Source organism: Euleptes europaea, chromosome 1 (genome assembly GCF_029931775.1).
Source record: "Euleptes europaea isolate rEulEur1 chromosome 1, rEulEur1.hap1, whole genome shotgun sequence".
Classification (NCBI taxonomy): domain Eukaryota; kingdom Metazoa; phylum Chordata; class Lepidosauria; order Squamata; family Sphaerodactylidae; genus Euleptes; species Euleptes europaea.
The window spans coordinates 122,919,130-122,941,173 of NC_079312.1; the positions used below are offsets into that span (position 1 = coordinate 122,919,130).

Below are 22,044 nucleotides of genomic sequence, written 5' to 3' on the forward strand. Positions count from 1 at the left end.
GGGTTGAAGCCCATATGCTGTGTTGGCACCCTCCTCATTGTGCTACCCCAAGCAGTTGCTTGGGTGACTTGTCCAGACAACTGGCCTTGCCTACCTGCAGAGGAAAAGCCCATCTTTCCACCTCAGAATTCTGTCATCTCCCTAGTCTGTGTCAAGTAGACCAGGCTTAATTTTCCTACGTAACACTGAAGGAACGATCAAAAAGCGTCACAATTGTCTTGGGGCTTCTAAAATGTACCTTCTATGCCCTGTGTGAATGAAAGCTGTAAGAACAAATTTAGTTTTGTCCTGACTTTCTTGCTGAACCCCCTCCCACACAAAAATGATATCTTTCTATCGTCAAATTAGTCACTCTTGCAAGCTCTACAAGGGCTTCAAACCCCTGTGAAACTAAATAGGTCAGGTATGTGGCTCAGACCATGGGTACTATATTTACTTTTTAAAGTCTGTCATGCAGCTGAGCACTATACATAGCTGCCTTTGCTCAAGGCAAAAGGCTTCAGAACATGGAGTGCTTCCCCTTTCCAAAAATGCCTGGGAGTTTAATTAAACTTCTAATATAAACTAGCTGGCAGGAGAGAACACCTTATCAGCTTGCTGATTGCTTGCAATTCCAAGTAAGTTATTGTACTTCTGGTGTATATTAAATGGGTATAAATTTGTAAGATTTACTGTCTTTCAGTTTCAGGGTAATCTCTCTCTCTCTCTCCAAGTGAATTATTATTGCAATCTTATTAACCTGTTTGTATATATTGTGCAATAAGGGAGAGGTGGAATTAATTAACCTAAAATGATTTTAGTATTTTGTTATATTCTTAGTTTTGTAAGATCAAAATATGATATAGTTGAAACCCCTGAGTGTCCAAAGTAAAGAGCTGCTTTGAGCAATTTCATAGAACTGCTCTTCACTGAAAGAGGCTGAATGAGTAATATTTGATTATAATTCAAGAATTGGCGTGAAATGTTACTGGTTCTTTGCTTGCTTGCCGTTTATTGAAGAATAAAAATTGTCACTGTGTCTATGGCAAAAATGACCAATCTATTCCATCACCTAAATCTGTTTTCCTTTCTATCAGGTGACGATGGGTGCCCTGGCTGTGCTTATTCTCCCATTGCTTGTAGTTGGAATCAGTGGGATAGTATATATTTATCGGTCAGTTGTTCAGCTGATGTCAAAATCTGTTGTGCGGAGTAAAGTTGTAGTGATCACGGACGCTGTTTCTGGTATGGGCAAGGGTAAGCCGGTGCAACAAATGACTAACTAATATCATGCCACACAACACAACTCCCACATTCTAGAAACTTAAATTGCTGTGATTGCACTGTGTCACTTGGAATCTAGGGGCAAAAATGCACGGTCGCTTTAGCCTCCTTTATTCCCTGTTTCAGCCAGGATTCAGCCAGGATTGAACGCATACATTTTCGCCGAATGTGCATTTGATCCTGGCTGAAACAGGGAATAAAGGAGGCTAAAGCGACCATGCGTTTTCGCCCAGCTGTTTGACTGTTGAACCCCAAGAAGTATCCTGAATCTTGAGAATCTCAGCTTTCACTTAACAACATAATTTCTAGACCTAGGGTTGCCAGCTCCAGGTTGGGAAATACCTGGAGATTTGGGGGTGGAGCCTAAGGAGGGCAGGGTTTGGGGAGGGGAGGAACTTCAATGCAGTATAATGCCATAGAGTCCACCTTCCAAAGCGGCCATTTTCTCCAGGTGAACTGATCTCTCTTGCCTGGAAATCAGTTGTAAAAGTGGGAAATCTCCAGCTACTACCTGGAAGTTGGCAACCCTATCTAGACCTCATGATTGTACAGGGAAGACTGGGAAAGTGGGAAGGAGAAACCAAACATTTCTAATCAGCACTGAAGGGCAATGTGTAGTGTATAGCATAGTGTGTGTGTGTGTGCTCATGCGCACCGACAGTGTGAGTCCTGTCATGGTATTGATGGAGGAGGGTCTCCAAACTCCTCTATTTATCCTAATCCACCTATGCTTGACAACATCATAGAGCATCTAGTTCATGTTGCCTCAGACCAAGAGCTACCATTCATAGACTATGCCTTGCATTTGGACCAAATTCACTAGCCAGCTTGGTGTAATGGTTAAGAGCGGTGGTTTGGAACAGTGGACTCTGATCTGGAGAACCGGGTTTGATTCCCTACTCCTCCACATGAGCGGCGGAGGCTAATCTGGTGAACTGGATTTGTTTCCAGGGTGGCCTTGGGCTAGTCACACTCTCTCAGCCCCACCTACCTCACAGGGTGTATGTTGTTGTGAGGAGAGGAAGGGAAGATGATTGTAAGCTGGTTGGAGTCTCCCTTAAGTGGTAGTGAAAGTCGGCATATAAAAACCAACTCTTCTTCTTCTATTTGGCAAACTTAATTTTGTTTGCAAGATTGATGAAAAAATAGTGGCTTCTGAACTTCTGCCAAACCAAGCAACAAGCTAAGGATTAAGTAGGGTTAAAATGTACATAAATGTTATGTAGATTTGTCCACTATGCCCTACATATTCTGTGCAAAAAATGAGGCCCTTTTGTGGCAAAATACGGAATTTTTACAGCACATTTTCTAGAATTCTACTTTACAAAACTTCTCCATTCTTGACACACACAAAAAAATTAACAATAATCGATACATCATATTTGTTCAAAGAGTTGTGTCCTCACACCATTCTTGTGATTCGGCTTGGGAAATCTGGGCCTAGAGGAATGACACTCAGGTGGATCCAGAATTAGTTGAAAAGCTGCCTCCACAAATGTGAAGTCTCAGATGATATAAATGGATCTATTTATAGCAGGGTGGTTATGCTGTAGGAGTGAGATCTAATTGCACGTACAGTAACTATCAGGTGGCAGCAAGAAGTTATAAATAGATTATTCTTTCTATAATCCAAAAAATATCCTTTAAATGCTGGGCTTTAAGGCTTGGAACAAGTAAAAATGACATGTGCAGGGTTATCCTGAAGCTAAATTGTTTGCAGGCTTTTGGGCTAAGCACTTGAACAGGCAGCAATGGTTCAGTCAGTAGATGGGTACATAGCTACAAAGAGTGCCAGGGGAATCTAAGTGATCTTCATCAGTGGTATGGAGTTCTCTGTTAGGGCTTACTGTGTGTTGGGGGGTGCGTGTGGTGGATATAGGAGAAGTCAATGGACAGAAGTCCCGGCTCAGATGTACAACTTGGCAGACACCGTTGGGGAAGTTAGAAAAATATGGAGCAACAGGTTATACCGTTTTAATTCCACAGTAGTGGGTTTGTAGAGCTTTGCATTGAATGTTCCTGGGCTGCAGCAAGATTGATAATGGAAGTAAAAAACATGGAAAGGGAAAGACAGTGTGAACATGCAGAGGACAAGAAAAATGTAGCTTTTTTTCTGAAGGTGATAAGAATATTGTGTGAAATTATTGCCAAGAGTTGTACATACAGGTAATAGTGGCCATTTATGCATGGGAGGTTTTGCCTTGGATTTGCTGCTTTCTAGATGCACATTTTCCCCATCTGAATTCTCAAAACTCTGCACGGGGGTTTATTTTTTAGTTTTGAGAATTCAGATGGGGAAAATGTGCATCTACACAGCAGCAAATCCAAGGCAAAACCTCCTATGCATAAATGGCCAGAATACGTTTTGGGGGGAAATAGTGCTGTATTTATGGCCTATAAGAATGTGGGTGAAGTTTTAAAAAGACTTGACAATCTTCTTTTGCTTAACTGAAATAAAGGTTTTCATCTTGATTTATCTTTCTTCCAGTATCCATTTCCCCTTTTGTTCTACATCAATTTTCAGTGCCCTTGCCATTTTCAGCTGATTAATGCCTCTAGAATTTGTTCTTTTCTTTCTGCAGGCACTACCCCAAAATAAGTTCGTTCTCTTCCTACATTTATTGTAACATTTTTCTTGTTGTTCAACCTCCCTTTTCCTGATTGACCTTCATCTGTTTTATGCTTCTTTCCTCTTTAATGCATCTGGTCCTTAATTTTACATTGTAAGCCAGCGGGCAGGTCCTGTTTTATTTTTAATTTGATGATGGTAGCTTCTTTATTAATCGTCATCTCTAGAGGAGAGGGAGTTCAAGAGGCTTTTATATGCTCTGTGAGTGGTAGGGCTGCAGCCTAAAAATGTAAGTGGCTAGAGCAGTTCACAGTGCTTCCCACTGCAGTGAAAAGAGAATGTCCCAGGAGGTCCCAGGTTCAATCCCCGGTATCTCCAGTTAAAGGAACCAGGCAAGTAAGGTGATGTGAACGACCCCTGCCTGAGATCCTGGAGAGCCACTGCCGGTCTGAGTAGACAATATTGACTTTGATGGACCAAGGGTCTGATTCAGTACAAGGCAGCTTCATGTGTTCATGTCTGTTGCCAGCCCAGGGCTAAGAGGAGAAGGATACTAATAACTGAACAACACACGTTTTGGATGAAACATCCCACAATGTTAAGATTATTTTACTCTACGTATGTTGTGCTCAGGACCATTGGTCAGATGAGCCTGAGATAAAAGGAAAGGAAAGGTTTTGGATGAAATGGCCACAACTGTTTACTGGCAAAAGCTGAAGCTGCATTGGCGTAGCATGGAAGCTGGTTCAGGGCATCGACCGACCCCAATGCGGGCGATGAGCACCTCCTACTCCCCGTGAGCCCGCAGGGAGTGGCCTGGGATGGCAGTACTGGGAAATACACCTGAGCATGAGCCACTTGGTCGTTCCCCCGCCACTTGGAAGGAGGCGACCTGGACCGCCCCCAAGCTGGGCATGTCCTACCTGAGCCTCCCCCAAAATCCCTTATCGGGATCCCCCAAACCGTGAAAAGGGGCCTGCAGGCCGCGTTTATTGGGGATGATTGAGGCCCCAGTTCCTGTAAAGGGAACCCCGATACTTAATTTTTCTGCTACCAAATCAGAGGGATTGGATCGTTCCTCTTGAACTATAGAGAATTGAGATCACACACACGCACAAAAGACACAAAGCATTTGTCTTTGTGTTAAACAATCTTTACTCTAACTCAGGGTAGGGAAAAATATCACTGGGATACAAAACAAATAATATCTGTCTACATTCTATGTTCCTATACTTGCCAAAAGCCTTTGGCAAGGCACTAAGCTTACTTATGAGTAGGCACCCTTAGCGAAAGGAGAGCCTCTCATTCTGCCTGCTTGGTTGTCAAGCAAAAAGTGGGGCAACTACTTTCTCTTCTAACAAAGAAATCGAAAGCAGTTGAACATGCAAAATAGTTGTATACCTGACCCTCGGGCACGATTGCAATGGCCACCACAAACTGGCCATTTGGTCAGTTACAATATTAACCCCTTAACTGTCTGACATGTAACAAAGCTCGCTCTCTAATACCCAACAGCGTTTCCCAAGAAACTGAACCAGCCCCATGCTAACACCGCCAAAGTTGTGACATAACAAGAATAACAAACAAGGGACAAAGCCGAAGGCAGACTGAAGACACCCGCTGAGCCTTCCCCCTTTTTATGCCAGGCAAGCAGACCACAGTGAAAACTGCTCCTTTGCCGTCCGCTCGCTCCAGCTAAGCCCCGCCCATCACCAGGCTGCTGATAGGCTTGTTTAAGCCTACAATGCAGCCAGTAGGCTGAACGCCCACAGCCCTGAACAACAGCTGAGCATTGAGGCCGGGAGGCAAAAGCCGCACCCAAGCTTTGCTGCGGTGAGCGAAGCCTCGCTCGCCCCTGAAGCTTCCCCTTCGCCGCCTCCCCCACCCGGGCCACCAAAGTGGGCTCCAGGTAAGTCCTGGAATCCATGGTTTCATGTTGTCTGCATAGGTCCACTTGCCTAATTTTTCACACAGCATCCAGCTTAGCAGTTGTTGTGCCCTTGCTACTTGTACCACCTCATGGACTCAGTCTGTAAATAAATTTTAAGTGCTGGTATGCTCATTTATGCCCTGACCTGGATGGCCCAGGTTAGCCTGATCTTGTCAGATCTCAGAAGCTAAGTAGGGTCAGCCCTGGTTAGTATTTGGATGGGAGACCACCAAGGAAGACCAGGGCTGCTGTGCAGAGGAAGGCACTGGCAAACCACCTCTGTTAGTCTCTTGCCATGAAAACCCTAAAAGGGGTCGCCATAAGTCGGCTGCGACTTGATGGCACTTTACACACACACATGCTCAAATATATAGTTTATTGGTTGTAGTCAATGTATATGGAACATTTTCTCAGCTGTCTAAGGTTTCACTATTTGAACTGTAACCAAGGGTGTGCAGGTACACTTATTTGCAGAAGAACTGTATTAACCCTGTTTCTTGCAAATTAACAAGAATACAAGTGTGTTGCTACAAGTCATATTAACCTGCTCTGTGGTTTGCTTTCTTTTCCAGAGTGCTCACGAGTATTTCACACAGGTGGGGCTAGGCTAGTTCTGTGTGGTAAAGATTTGGACAAGTTAGAAGCTCTCTATGATGCTTTAAACAGCGCGGCTGATCCTCGTGCAGTGAGTATCCAGTCAAGACCTTAAAATCAGCAGGATTCTTCTGCATGAAGTGAGGCAGATGATAGAGAATACATGTTCACATTTTCCCACTGAATAAATGTATTATGGACAGGTTAAGGGGTCTGCCTCAGGTTATGATGTAGATGTGCTTGCCGTTAAGAAATTTATGATATCCACGGAATATAAGACATGGTAATTGGTGAGGTGTGGAGGTCATCTAGGTCGGCCTTCCACACTGAGGGCACCAACAATCATCCAACAGAATAATACTCATTTTGTTTTTTTTAAAAGAGAGTGGCCTATGATCTTTCATGTTATAATGTGATGTAAGTAGAAAGCATTGTAAATAGAGTATATCATATCAGTGCAGTTAGAATAAGGAATAAGCAACTTCAATAAGATATCTCTGAATGGTTAAAGCATAGTTAAAGCATTATGAAGCATAGTTAGGGAACATTTTTGGTGTGGATTTCACATTGCCAATTTTAAAACAACCATTATATATAACACACCTATATGCTTTGTGCACTTCACAAAAGCATACACGTGGTCTTTCTTTGTAGCCATTTTTGCATGGTTAATTTTGATGCTCGCTCAAAGCTCTTTTTTAAAATGCGACTTTAAAAATGCCTATTCACGGTCCCAACGCAAAAGGAGAAATTCCACACACCCCTCACCTACTCCTTTGTTCCTGTTTGCATAGCCATTAGCATTTGCATAGCTAACGCGCCTCTGTTGTTTTGCATAGTTCCTTGAGGGGGACTCTTCGCAGCAAACACCAAAGGTCACGTTAAATGGGCTCTTTACTAATGCGAAGCTGGTATGTGCCGGCTTCACAGTCACTTCTGGAATGACCATTCAGAGTGCAAAATTCAAAAAAATATGCGGGGCAATTCAGCCTGGAACGCGCTGCTAATTACCATGCAAAAATGTCCACTGTGTTTTTAAAAGGTCAGTTCAATGCATATTTTGTCCAACCAGTTGAGCCAAGTATGAGGTCAGGCAGATGTGCAAAGTGAGAACAGGGTAAGTCCAGATATAGTCAGCAACAAGTTGCATGATCATGAAAAGTGCCACCTTGATCAAAGGAATTGAAGCTAACTATATTTATAATGTTTACACAATAGTGTAGAGCCCCGTGGTGCAGAGTGGTAAGCTGCAGTACTGCAGTCAAAAGCTCTGCTCACGACCTGAGTTCAATCCTGATGGAAGTCAGTTTCAGGTAGCCGGCTCAAGGTTGACTCAGCCTTCCATCCTTCTGAGGTTGGTAAAATGAGTACCCAGCTTGCTGGGGGTAAAGGGAAGATGACTGGGGAAGGCACTGGCAAACCACCCCTAGTAAAATGTCGGGATGTGACGTCACCCCATGGGTCAGTAATGACCCAGTGCTTGCACAGGGGACTGCCTTTACCTTTTTAAACAATAGTGTGCACTTCAGCAGTTTGCTGTTACAATCATTTAAAATTTGCTTCATGGTAATCTGATCTGGTAAACCTAGACGTGGTATTATACATAAAGCTGTCCAGAAGACTATTATACCAAATGATCCATCAATTGATTTGCTTTCTAAAATTTATGGAAGATGTCCCATTTTTATATATTGTCTTCTTCTTCAAACAGAATGTGGAAACAGCTCCATGCTACAGGTAATGGTACACTGCAACAACAAAGTGTTGTTTCTTTTGTAGACGTTCACACCGAAGCTTGTCCTTCTAGATCTCTCTGATGTAAACTGTGTCCAAGATGTAGCTAAAGAAATCCTTGACTGCTATGGATGTATTGATATACTCATTAACAACGCTAGTGCAAAGGTGAAGGGAACAGTGCAGAATATCTCCCTGGAGGTTGACCAAAAGATTATGGATGCCAACTATTTTGGACCTATAACTCTCACCAAAGGTATTACTTGAAACAATGCCCCTTTAAAATCCTGTTGCAAGGGCCAATTAATACACTACAGGCATATACACATTACAAACTTTTATTCTAGTTTCACTGTCATGGCTTTCTCCAAAGAATTCTAGTTCTAGTTTAGCAAGGGTGATGAGAATTTTGTGATACAGCTTCCTATCCCCCCCCTAAAGAACTACAGGTCACAGGGCTGAAAGAAACCCATTTAAGCCTGTTGTGGCACAAGCTCTTAATGTTTAATGACTTCAACTAGCATAGGTGGTTTTAAATCCCATTGATACAAGCCAGTTTCAGATAATTATACATCCATATTCTCTAGTGCAGTATTAAGGGCTGCCACCTCCAGGTAATAGCTGGAGATCTCCTGCTATTACAACTGATCTACAACCGATAGAGATCAGTTCGCCTGGAGAAAATGGCTACTTTGGCAGTTGGATTCTATGGCATATGGAATCCCTCCCCTCTTCAGGCTCCACTCCAAAAACCTCCTGCCGGTGGCAAAGAGGGACTTGGCAACCCTAGCAGTATTGGAGATGTGCTTCTCAACGGGCCATATGATGCAGCTTTAAGTCAATGACTATGCTTCATGTGCTTAGTGAACCCAGTTACTGCTTTTAAAAAATAAATAGTTCAAAACATTCATGGAAAATTGTCATTTAGATGTCCAAAGAGATTGCACATTATATTGCAAGGATTACCCATGGCTAGCACGCAGGAAGATGGAAACCTTCGTGGTATTAAAGGGACAGGGTTTGCACATATCTATGCTAGAATAGATGGACATTGATAGGATCTTGCAAAACACTTCTTAAGTAATCTCTGTTCACTCCTCCAACCTCTGCTTTTGTTTATCTAATACATACTGCAAACTCTCTAGGCAGAGACTGCATTATAACAATTGTTTGTACTATAATGATATTTAAAATTAAGTTCAGTGAAGCCCTGATTATATATGTTATTGGGTTTAAAAACTATCATCAACCCCTACATTTCTCTGACCCTGATTTTAACTGATCCAGGCACTGAAAACAAACACTAGGATTGAAGTTTAAATAATTAATCTCACACTAATTTTCTGTCATCTTTCACCTTCAGCTCTTCTTCCCAACATGATCTCCAGAAGAACTGGTCAAATTGTGTTGGTCAATAATATCCAGGGGAAATTGGGAGTCCCTTTTCGTGCAGCCTGTAAGTTTACAAGTCTACATGACAACTATTTATTACATTATTTAATTGTCATTGAATATAGTATGTTGTGGCTTCACAAAATCCATTTGATGGCCAAGCCAGGGAATTCTGGGCCCTCTAGGGAAAAGCAAGAGTCTGCTTTACTACAGCATATACCTTAATTTCAGTTGGACGTCACAGTCTGACTGGAGAACCTCACCACTCACCACTCACCCTTTGGTTGGAGGGTTCTGTCAGGTATTGCAGAGTATTACATTGTTTTGTGCTGTCTTTCATACATCTGTATTATGAAGCATTACAATATCTGCTTATGTACATTACAATATCTGCTCATTAAACGTTACTCCACTTTTTCTAACTGCCGTGGACCAGCTGACAACTGGCTAGCTGTTCTTAGTTGCAACTCTCTGTATGCTGCAATATTTAAAGATATACTATCAACTCATCTATCCCTATGTTCAGTAACATGGTAAAACATCTATAGCTATTTAGAACAAAATAAGATTAATAGTTCATATTATTTTAATCCATTAATATATTAGCAATTTTCAATAAGCCTTTGAGGATGTCCTCTTCTTACTGGACCTGAATGTATCAGGTGTTTAGCGCCATCTGTACTTGAATCCCCATTGGCAACCACTGTTGCAGTGTTCAAGTTTTTCTCTTGAGTCGGAAGCCCACATTCATAATTGACTTCCCTTTCTTCAAGTACTAGCCTGAGATGACCTGCTATTACAACTGATCTCCAGCTGACAGAGATCAGTTCACATGGAGAAAATGGCCACTTTGGCGATTGGACTCTATGGCATTGAAGTCTCTCCCCTCCCCAAACCCCGCTCTCCTCAGGCTCTGCCCCAAAAAACTCCTCCCAGTGGCAAAGAGGGACCTGGCAACCCTACTTCCCTTATCTCCCCATATTTTCCACTGAGTTACCTCATTTTAGCTTTTTCCTTTCATGGGGGGTGTAAATCCCTATCATATAACAACTTCTAATTTATTTTCTATTTCATTTTTATTAAATTCTCTTTTAATGACTATTTTCTAATTCATTCTAATTCATTCGTCTGATGTCTGGCTTTCCTGCCAAATAACATCTTCACAAGTGACCACCTTATGTTTGTATTAATTTGTAGCCAGTACATAATATCTCTTGCTCTCCTTGTAGACTACTCCATTCCCAAATGACTTCCATGTTTCCATGCTTACATGCCTCTTCTAGATTAAAGAGCACCACTATCCTGTTACCTTTTAAAAGAACCTCATCAAGAACATTTAGTTCATTGCTAATATTCATATAAGGTGATGGAATCTTCTTTTCAGCATACCGAGACTGAACTGATTAATTATTTGCCACTATGTGACGTTTAGCATCCTGCCTCAGCAAAAACTTTCCCCCATTCTGTCATCAATATTTGTTGGTTCAATAGAGTAATAGTTCAGTATCCAATGTTTCTAAATTCATTTGCCTCAACATAACCCCCAGATTATGTGTCTGCAACAATCAATAATCTTCCCTGATTATAAAACAATTTTAAAAACGTACAATTGCAGTTGAACAAATAACCTTTGTAAATGTGGTGGTGGAGGAGGAGGTGGTGGTGGTGGTGGTGGTAGGTGGGGCTGAGAGAGATGTGACTAGCCCAAGGTCACCCAGCTGGCTTCATGTGTAGGAGTGGGGAAACCAACCTGGTCCACCAGATTAGCATCTGCCGCTTATGTGGAGAAGTGGGGAATCAAACCTGGTTCTCCAGATTAGAGTCCACTGCTCCAAACCACCCACTGCTCTTAACCATTACACTACACATCCATTTTATTATTTGGCATATGAACTGGAACAGTAATGTAAAAGAAAGGATTTTTCAAGTAATCATGGTTTTCAACTTCCTGTACATGGAAAGACAGTACTGAGCCCAAATATCAGAAAAGCCGAGGGAGGAAACAGTATAATGTCTTTTTTTTCCTTTTCATTTTATGATGCCATGTTCTTTATTCCTAGATGCTGCTTCAAAGCATGCTGCACTGGGATTCTTTGACTGCTTGAGAGCCGAGCTGCAAGAATTTGGTGTCTGTGTCAGTACCGTGACTCCAAGTTTCATACGCTCATACCATGTTCAACCACAGCCTAGCAAATCAGACTCTTCAATATGGAAATGTAAGCTTCACATAATACATTGAAGTGAAGATGAGGGTGAAGGGGGAAGTGGGAGAGAAGTTGATTTGAATAGGCCAGTGTGGCTGTGAAGGTGAAATGAGTCCTTGGCCTTTTATGCACGGGTTGTTTCCATGGCGATCACCCCTCCCCTTGACTACTTCGGGGCTTTGTTTTCATTATGCACATCTTTCCTGACCTTTAGAAGCCACTTCGCTCTCTCCCCTTTGGGGAGGGGCTGTGGCTCAGTGGCAGAGCATCTGCTTGGCATGCAGATGGACTAAGGTGTTGGGAGAATTTTTCCTGCTTCTCTCTTTTCTCGGTTCTTTTTATAATTGGAATTTCTCTGGGTGCTTTACTCACCAAAAGCAAGGACAAGAGGATGTGAGAGGAAAGACAGACCTTTCATACACACTTTGCTCAAACATCACATTAAACATGTACCAGTAAAACATGCAGTTTATTGTACTTACAAGAGAATATAAAGCAAAGAAGAAAACAACACTGTTTTAGGAAAATATATAAGACATAACTTAACAAACCCACACACATTTGATGTACAGACAAACAGTTACAGAGGCCTATGGGTCACTTCTAAAGAGAGAGACAGAGATGGCAACCATTCAATGGGTCTGTGGTCTCTCCGTGGAAGGACGACGACTGGACAACTGGACTAGCTTTTTATAGCCTAAACCGTGAGAGAGGGTTTCAAACGACCCCCTCCTCCCAAATTCTCCAGGAGATGAGGTTTTACAAATCATGACTACAAGTTGTTTGGAAATATCCTGTTCCAAAATAAGTTTTCCATGTCCAGGTCTCTGATAAACTGCCTGTTCTGCCCGTCAACCAGTGTACAAAAACAATTTCCTTCATTCATAAGCAGAAAATCTTGCTGCCTGTTTAAATGACCTTGTTACTCTAAACATGATTTGGAGCACTTAATGTGCTTTGGGTGACTAGCTCCTAGCAATGCAATCTCCTATGCCCTTTAGGGTCAAGATCCTAATTGGAGATGGGGTCAGCTAAAAGTCAGGTCTTCATATGGCTTCTACGCTACAGATTAATAAAATTGGTTCTTCTTAAGCCAAACCAATATAAAAGAATTCTCGCTAAAGTCCCCCATTTTTGGGTTAAGAAGAACCCAAACTACTGATGGATTGACACAAGCATGTGACTTGCAGGCTGTGGTCTAAAAAGTATAAATATTGCTGGCATACAATTTGAGAGGCAATAAAGCATAATCATAACAGTAACAGAAATAACTAATATCAAATTATAATGTACACAAGTATGTTAACCCATCCTGTTAAACTTGGAAACCAATTCTGTAAATGAAAAATAATCCTGGGGTTTGTATTTGCATAAGTGTCAGGTTGTGCAGGTCGCCTTCATTTTCTCTATCAGCTAGCTGCTGAAACCATTCTATACATCCTATTTCCTTAACTTATTGGACACCTCCCTTACACTTTCTAATATATTCTCCTATCCGCATACCATCATTGTGTGGAGCACTTCCAAAGCTCCTCTTCTAACGTGTGTGTGGGCGTTGCAAGGTGGGACGAGGTTGCTGGGTTTGTGAATAGATGTGATATATATTGGGACCGTTTTATTACAATACTGAGGTCCCCCATTTGGTCATAACAAATGCTTGCTTTGCATAAACACAAGGGTCTGATTCAGTATAAGGCAGCTTCATGTGTTCCCCGTGTTTCCCTTGCGTTTCCTGGATGCTGTTTCTGGCTGCATCCATAAAACATGGGGGAAATGCGGGAACAGAGCAAAGTGACTTCTAAAGGCTGGGAAAGACTTGTGTAATGAAAACAAAGCCCCGAAGTAGTCGGGAGGTAGGGTGATCACCATGGAAACAACCTGTGCATAAAAGGCCATAGTGAGTCTGTGCTAGGGTTGCCAGGTGCATGCAACATCGATGCCTCAACATCACTCTGAGATAAAACCCAGAAGTGACGTCACTGACGCTCTAGCATTTTGCCAGGCCATATGTAGAAATGGAAGTGATGTCACCAACACACTATGATTTTGTCTATCTCTACACAGAGATCAGTAAAGCCCTACAGCATCAGTGATGTTATTTTGAGTTTTAGCTGGACATTAATGCATTGATAATATCCCTCCCCATCCCACCCCCACTGCTCATTCTAGCAGTGGCGAGGGCTGGGAGGCACAGGTGGGAGAACCTCTGCCATAGTGGATAAGTGCAGATGTTATGAGTGTGCACTAAATGTGCATACCAGAGGCAGCAAAATTATATCCACTCCCCCCACCACCCCACATCATATTTGCCCAGAAGCTCTATGTGTTTAAGCTCTGTACTTTTCATTTTTTATCAATTAATTAATTTATATCCCGCTCTTCTGCCCAGTGGGGATTTAAAGTAGCTTTAATCATTGTTTTCCATTCTCTTACAACAATAACCCTGTGAGGTAGGCCAGGCTGCGAGTTTGTGATGGGCTCAAGGTCACCCAGCAAGCTTCCATGGCAGAAGTGGGGATCGAACCCAGGTTTTCCAGAATCCTATTCCAATTTTCCCCTATGGAACACCAGCCTCTACACCATGCCACTGGCAAGCTTGTTTCCACCTGCAAAAAGAAAACTTGTATGCCTATAGTTTTCACATTCATAAATTCTGTAAAGACATTATGCTCAGGCATGGGGATAACTGCCACAGGGCAGCTGTGTTTGGCTCTTGTAGCAAAGTAAAAGAGGTGGCACCTTTAAGACTAACAAAGTTTATTCCTGCAGAAGCTTTCATGAGTCAGCCCTCACTTCTTCAGATGCGTATGAAATGGATCTTTTACACAGGTTTTATAACCAAAATCACAGGGAAAACGGGGGAGAGGGACTGGGGCAGAAATCATTCAGGGGTGAGTCCCTATGGTAAGGAACTGGAAGACAATGTGGTCACAGGTTCCAGCCATCCATGGGGTTCAGTTAGACTAGGCTTGGCAATCTCCAGGTGGGACCTGGAGATTTCCCAGAATTACAGCTGTTCTCCAGGCCAGAGAGATCAGTTGCCCTGGAGAAAATACTTGCGTTGGAAGGTAGACTATGCCATCATTCCCCACTGAAGCCCCTTCCCAAGCTCTACCCCCAAATCTCTAGGAATTGCCTAATCAGGAGTTGGCAACCCTGTCAGTTACCCTTCACTCCTTATCTGTAACCAGTTTGATTTTAGATTTAAAGGTCCAAGCAGGGGAAGGAGGGAGACTTGGATTATCTCTTTATATTGTTTTCAGCAGCATCAGCTGGGAGAGGGAGTTGGCCTTGGAGCCCACAGCTTCTGATTCAAACCTACATCAGCTGGTCAAGGGAAGGGAGTGATGCTGGAAGCCTCCTTTATACTTTCCCCCTTTGTTTTCTACAGTGCTTCTAATTCTCATAGACAATGAGTGGACCACTGTAAAGAAACGCTTCAAGCTTGCTGATATGAAAGAAGAAGGATAGGGTTGCCAACCTCTAGGTAGTAGCTGGAGATCTCCTGCTATTACAACTGATCTCCTGCCGATAGAGATCAGTTCACCTGGAGGAAATGGCCACTTTGGCAATTAGACTCTATGGCATTGAAGTCCCTCCCCAAACCCTACACTCCTCAGGCTCCACCCCAAAAACCTCCCACCGGTGGTGAAGAGGGACCTGGCAACCCTATTTAAGGAGGTGTGTGGTAGGAGCAGAAGGTGCTTCCCTGAAGCTCAGCCCCTGGGTTGGTGGTGGGGAGTAAATACTCTGCTTTGAGTTTACCTCCCTCACTGCCAACGCCAGCCACCTGATTCAGAGGGCCTTGGGGGGAAAGCAAGTCAGTTTCTCTTTCAGCTTTTCTTTTCTTTTTTTTCCTCTAGCCACTTCCAGATGTATTTTTGTAGTACCACTGACATTGGTTATGGGTGTTTCTAGGCTACCCTCAAAACGGTGGTCATGATCTCATCAGCAGAAGGAACAGATTGTAGCAGATCTTTCCCTTCCCCACATCAGTCATTTCTAACTGCAGGAAAGTTGATTCCCACGGTTGCAGGACCCACACTGAGTAATAGCTACGCTGGTTGGGAGACTGCAGTTGAGAGGAAGAAGAGGACGAAACTTTTCTGCGTTTTCCATCATTGCAGTGGTGGTGGTGGAAAGTGGTGGAAAGTCACAATGGACTAATGACAACCCCATAGGCAAGAGACGTAGAGGTGGCTTGCCATTGCCTGCCTCAGTGTGGGCTGAGAGAGTTCTGAGAGAACTGTGACTGGCCCAAGGTCACCCAGCAGGCTTCGTGAGGAGGAGTGGGCAATCGAACCCGGTTCTTCAGATTAGAGTCTGCTGCTCTTAACCACTGCCCCACGCTGGCTTGCAATAATTTCCCATCATTTCAAAAAGTTTTATCATTTTTTAAAATCTGTTTTCCTTAGAATGGTGTGGGCTCACTCCAACGCATTCAAGTGATGTCTTTTACTTTGATTTAATTTTCCTTTATAAAATTTCTAGGCCTAAAGCTGACAAGGATCCACTTTCACACAGTGCTGAAAATGCAAAGAGAATGACATGTAACACAATGGTGGGAGTTGCTTTGACACTTTCCTCTCTGTTTGATTCTCAGTCTTTTCCAGAAAAATGGCATATGGAGTCCACCCAGAGGAGGTAGCAGAAGAAATTCTGCGAACAGTGAACAGGAAGAAACAGGAAGTGTTCATGGCAAATCCCATTGCAAAGGCTGCTGTTTACATTCGCACATTCTTCCCAGATATATTTTTCGCTGTTGTTGCTGCTGGGGTTAAAGAAAAGCGGAAAACTGAAGATGAAAAATGATTGTGCCTGACTCTCCTTCTCTGGCAGTAGGGTTGCCAGAGCCCCATATTTTATGGGCTCACTGTGTCAAAGCCATACAACTCTGGATGAATTACTAATATGTTCCATGATTGAACGCTTGGAGGCAGTGGAGCTGGGAACTGTAATCTTTTCAACTACCATTAAAAAATGCACTCCAGGACTCTGGAAGAATGGTTCCCTGGAGTGACTTGTGAGCCATCTGATAAGTCTGAGGTGATGCAAGGACTCCTGGGAATTGTGGTGGCAGGGGTGGTAGTAGATGGCGTAAACTTCTAATCTGAAGAGGCTATGCCCAGCATACTATACTATCTGGGCAGTTGTGGAAATAGGGATGCATAAGCAGGTTCAGACAGAGAAAACAGGTGCCAAACTAGAGAAATGATCAGACGTAGAAGATGGAGAGCAGATGGCATTGGTGGGGGTGAGTGTATGGTGTTAGTTTTACTAAGGAATGTAGGATACCTTTGTTAAAAGGACTGATTTTTAGAGGAGGATAAGGAGATTGGTGTGGGTGCAGTTGCCATTTCTGTGGGTTAGTGCAAGTATTATTTCATCCTGGTTCCGAATTGCACTGAGAATCTCTAGTTGGAAATGTTTGCAATTTTTATATTTAAGGAATTGTCAACACCCAGGGGAAAATGCACATTGTGTACTTTAAAACCTAGAGATCTCGGTGTATCACATAACTTCAGGGTTTTTTGCCAACCTTGTAGTATTTTATGCCCCCCAAAACAATATGATTATTATAGGATTTTGCATTCGCTGATATTTCAATTGTGGGGGGGGGGGCGATGTGAAGGAGAAGAGAGATCAGAGGTATGATAAGTATCTGAAGACTGCTGTAGTCAGGGTTGCTGGATCAAAATCTGTATAGCAATCACTGGCAGAGCTGTTATGCTAGGGAAAAGCCTCATTTTAAAGAAGCATGCATTTTAAAATATAGCTCCTCTGTCAATTAATCATCGAGAAGGACAATATGGTAGGACAAACATGATGCTGTGTTGTACTGGAGCTATATCTGGCCTTAGGTGTACAACTTTGGTTTCACCTGTAGTAGGGCCTCAGGAGTTAATGATCACAAAACGGTGGATTGGGAGTAGTAGTGGACAGCTAGGGGCTGGCAACCACCTGGGAGCTTTTGAGGGTGGGGCCAGGCATCATACAGTGACACTTTCCCCCTCTAGAGCAGAGTTTCCCAAACTTTATGAGTCATGGAGCACTTTTCAGGGGAGAAATTTGTCACGGAGCATTAATTTTCACCTAGCACCCATATACTAAACCAAATGATAGTAGTATTTGTCTTTCCAATCTCTTCATGGAGCACTAGGAGATGTTTCGCGGAGCACCAAGTGCTCCTTGGAGCACAGTTTGGGAACCTTTGCTCTAGAAGCTGAAGGATGGAGGTCTGTCACTATAGTCCTCCTACTTTGCGGGTGGAGCCAGACACAAAATGGCAGCTTGCCCAAAAGTTATGTTTTGGACCCAGTCCACAGGGCTCAGGTGTGAAAACCTCTCACCCCTGCTGTTTTCCCAAAGCGAACCACCACCACCATCCCAAGCTATAACTTGTCCTGCAGGGGGGAAAGTGCGCAGTTCCTCCATTTTTTCCTTAGAAGAGGCAAACAGGAGCTTTGAGGCAGGGACAAAGAGTCAATGGTCTAAAACGCATGGTCGCTGAACCTCCTTTATTCCCCGTCTCAGCCAGGATCAAAGTAACCCGGGCTGGGGGGGTGCCGGACTGGACGCATTACCTTGAATGAGCAGGGACGAAACTGTGTGCAAATCGATCCATGAAAACAGAAAATGTGGGAGACATGGAGTTCCTGTTTAGTTTGCCACATACCCCGCCCCCCCCCCGGTGATTAGTCATTTCAAATTGACCAATGATGAGCCAGGAAGAACAGTTTGACTCGGCCCAGAAGAGGAATGGGAAAAGCCGGGTTCATTTTGCGTCGAAACAGGGCTGAGCAGACAATCAATAAGGTAACGCCCGTTTGCAAAAATTTGATCCTGGCTGAAACAGGGAATAAAGGAGGCTACAGCGACCATGTGTTTTAGACCAATGGGACACTCTTTGCCCGTCCAGAGCAAGGGTGCACGTGTGAAGAAGAAGGGGCAGATGAGAAAGTGCCGGTACTGTCATTTTCCATTGCATGAAAGAAAAAGAGGAGAGAAGCTGCTGCAGCAGCTTTAAAGGAGAGGAGAAGTAAGTGATTACAGCAGCAATGAAGAAGGGGCAGAGATATACTTTTAATTGCTTGGGGAGTTGCTGGTCACTTGCGGTCCCAGCCCTATGGGGGGACGGAACGGGGAGCAAGAGGGGGGCCACGGCCATCCCAAGGGCCACTCCTCCCTGGTGACGGAAAGGCGTGTTCTTACCAAGAATGACTAGTACTCGATAGCTGGAGTAAACAGGCCACAACTTTATTGATTACAGCGTTAGGCATTGGCAAGCATGGAGGGCGGGATCCAGGAATCAGCTGACCCGTCTGTCAGCTGATCACACCCTGCACCCAACCCGCCTGCTGGGCACAGCCTGAGATGGCAGTATGCTGGGACCCACGTGGGCGGCAGCCAACCGTGTGGTCCACTGCCACTTGGGAGGAGGCCAAACCGCAGCCCCCGAGACAGGCTTAACCATTCCTGGCCTCCCCCCAAAACCCCTTATTAGGGTCCCCAGAATGGGAAGCGGGGCACGCAGGCCATCTTTCCCCCAAACTGGATCCAGCCCCATGCCCAAACCGCCAACCATTAGTTGTAGTCAAAAAGGGCAAGAGTCCAGTAGCACCTTAAAGACTAACAAAAATATTTTCTGGTAGGGTATGAGCTTTTGTGAGCCACAGCGTGAGCTGTGGCTCACGAAAGCTCATACCCTACCAGAAAATATTTTTGTTAGTCTTTAAGGTGCTACTGGACTCTTGCCCTTTTTGACTACTGCAAACAGACTAACACGGCTACCCACTGTGAATTAACCATTAGTTGTGACAGATAACCCAGCTAAAATCCCATGCACAAGGGGAGGGTGGGCGGGACAAGCGGCATGGAGGGGAAAGAATGGCCACAGCCAGGGGAGGGGCCGCCTTTTATCCCCCCTCCCGACAAGCCGGCCGGAGTGGACCCTATTGGGCTGGGGTGGGCCCCGTGACCCCCCGGCAGAGCCCGCGAAACCTAGTAAGGGGCTGGCCGCAAGGGTGGGCAGGAGCCGGCAGCCACCATTATCCATCCCGGCCGCCACACGTAGGGCCCATACTGCCCCCTCCCTTCGCGGGCCCCCCCCGGCCCCCGAGCCATCTCCTGGACCGGTGCCGCTGCCTGGATCGGCCGCAGCAGCTGGTAACTGGGCGCCAGCCCCCGTTTCCCCCCGCTCCTCCCCCCTCCCTGCGGGTCCGCAAACCCGGATCCCCCCAGCGGGATCCGCTGCTTTCCGGTGATCTTCGGCTCGCATCTGGTTTATAGCAAGACGAGGGATCTTTCATTGTGAGTGATACAGAAAAGGTTTATGTACAGTGGGAGTGAAACTGGGATGAGTGCAAACTGTGTGAAATGGTTATGTGTGTATGCATATGAGGAGACGGGGCTGAATGGAGAGATGGCTGCTACTAAGTTTCTATCTGCTGCAGGGCTTTCAGAGGTCTGTGCCGATCAGTGCACTTTTTAGAGGCGTGCGTGCTCTCCCTTCCCTATCCTAGAGAAGGGGAAGGAGGGGAAAACAAGCCCTCAAAGTATTCCCTGACTCCACTGCCCCCATTTCCCCCTTGGTTCACCAGCTTAAGTTTGTGGCAGCTGTAAGTTCCCTTCAAAAATGAATACTTTCCCTCCAGGAATACATCCGCAGTTTGACGCAAAATTGTGAAGAGGAAAAAAAACAAACCTCCTGCACATACTATGATGCAGATTGTACTTCCCTTACATTCTTATTTCAGATAACAGCAGCCCTACCAGGAAGTGTCATAAATAAAATTCTTGTTTCAACTATATCTTTTATTAAGATCCTTGTTTTCATTATTAATTCCAAAAGTAACTGTTTTGTTATTAGGTGGTTTTCTATGGTTTTATTTTATTTCATTATTTCTTTTGTTATTGTTGCTTCGTTTTCACAATTCTGTTTTGTTATTTCCCACTGGTTTCAATGGAAGCTGCCCCTTCTCCTTCATGGTTTTCCAGTTAAATTTGCGGGACCGTCCCTCCTGCTACACCCCCAGAGAGCACTGTGTTCGGCTGAAAACAACTTGCTGGTGGTCCCTGGCCCTAGAACCATCCGGCTGTCCTTGACCAGGGCCGGGGACTTTTCAGCGCTGGCCCCAGCCTGTTGGAACTCTCTATCTAATGAGACTCGTGCCCTGTGGGACTTTACTCAGTTCTGCATGGCATGTAAGACAGAGATGTTCTGCCAGGCATATGGTTGAGGGCAGCAATGGTACATTGTTTGGCTGGCCTCCCTGCCCCCTGCCCTTTTTCCATCTTCCTTCCCCATTCTACCCTTCCTCTCTTTTTCTTCCCTCTTCTGTTCCTCCGCCATCAGTGTCTTCCCGGCTTAGCTCAGTTGGGCCATTGGGGCAGTGCTGGATTTAGATGAAGAGAGGTCCTAAGCTATTCCACTTGTGAGGCCCCTCCCAAACCCCCACCCTCACGGCTAGATAGGGTTGGCAGGTCCCTGTTCGCCACCAGCAGGAGGTTTTGGGGGCAGAGCCTGAGGAGGGCGGGGTTTGGGGAGGGGAGGGACTTCAATGCCATAGAGTCCAATTGCCAAAGCAGCCATTTTCTCCAGGTGAACTGATCTCTATTGACTGGAGATCAGTTGGAATAGCAGATCTCCAGCTAGTACCTGGCAGTTGACAACCCTACGCCTAGAGGAAGATGGAAGAGTGTTTTAAATAAAATTCCATGAAGCCAAGGATGATGACGGGCATTTAAAATTCCGCAATTCACAGTTCCTCCTCTAAAGGACATCAGATGTTATTGTTAAATACCATAGTGATTGGGGTGGGGGTTGGGGTGGGGAAGCAAAAATGTTAAAATTAACACTGAAAAAATTAACACTGTGAAAAACTTTTGCAGTAACCAAACTTTGTAAACATTTTGTGAATTAAGCAGGAATTTTTAGGAAAATGAAATTGTAAGTTTACAGTTATATTCTTTAAAATACATATATTCTTTTAAAATACGTATTAAGAACTAAAGAAACTAGTCAAATACGCGAAGACTAAAAAAGTTTTTTTTCCTAGCCTTTGTCATAGCAAAATCATCCAAACGCTCATCAAAATTTGTCTAAGTTTGTCACTTTCAATGCACAGAACGCTCAATGCAGACAACCTCTTTTGGGACATTGCGGCCCTTAATCCAAGAAACCTAGCACTTTTCCTCCTCAGGTAACATCCCCAGCCAGTCCCAAACTTTAAATATATGCATCAGCAGAGACAGAATCCCTCATCCTGGATGTTACAAGGTGGTAATCATCTCCTTACAATTCCCCTTTCTGTGCAAGATCAGACACAAGTCTTCATCAAGTTGATTTAGACTATGGG

The 22,044-nt window shown here is 44.2% G+C and overlaps 1 protein-coding gene across 1 annotated transcript; it reads left to right on the forward strand.

Moving 5' to 3' along the window:
* The first annotated feature begins 471 nt into the window (after positions 1 to 471).
* On the forward strand, positions 472 to 16,578 carry DHRS7C (dehydrogenase/reductase 7C). Its single transcript, XM_056861854.1, has 7 exons — positions 472 to 617; positions 1,077 to 1,236; positions 6,335 to 6,447; positions 8,136 to 8,346; positions 9,454 to 9,546; positions 11,543 to 11,698; positions 16,290 to 16,578. Exons 2-7 carry the CDS (start codon positions 1,083 to 1,085, stop codon positions 16,496 to 16,498), a joined length of 936 nt encoding a protein of 311 aa, XP_056717832.1. The 5' UTR covers positions 472 to 617; positions 1,077 to 1,082; the 3' UTR covers positions 16,499 to 16,578.
* Positions 16,579 to 22,044: the final 5,466 nt, after the last annotated feature.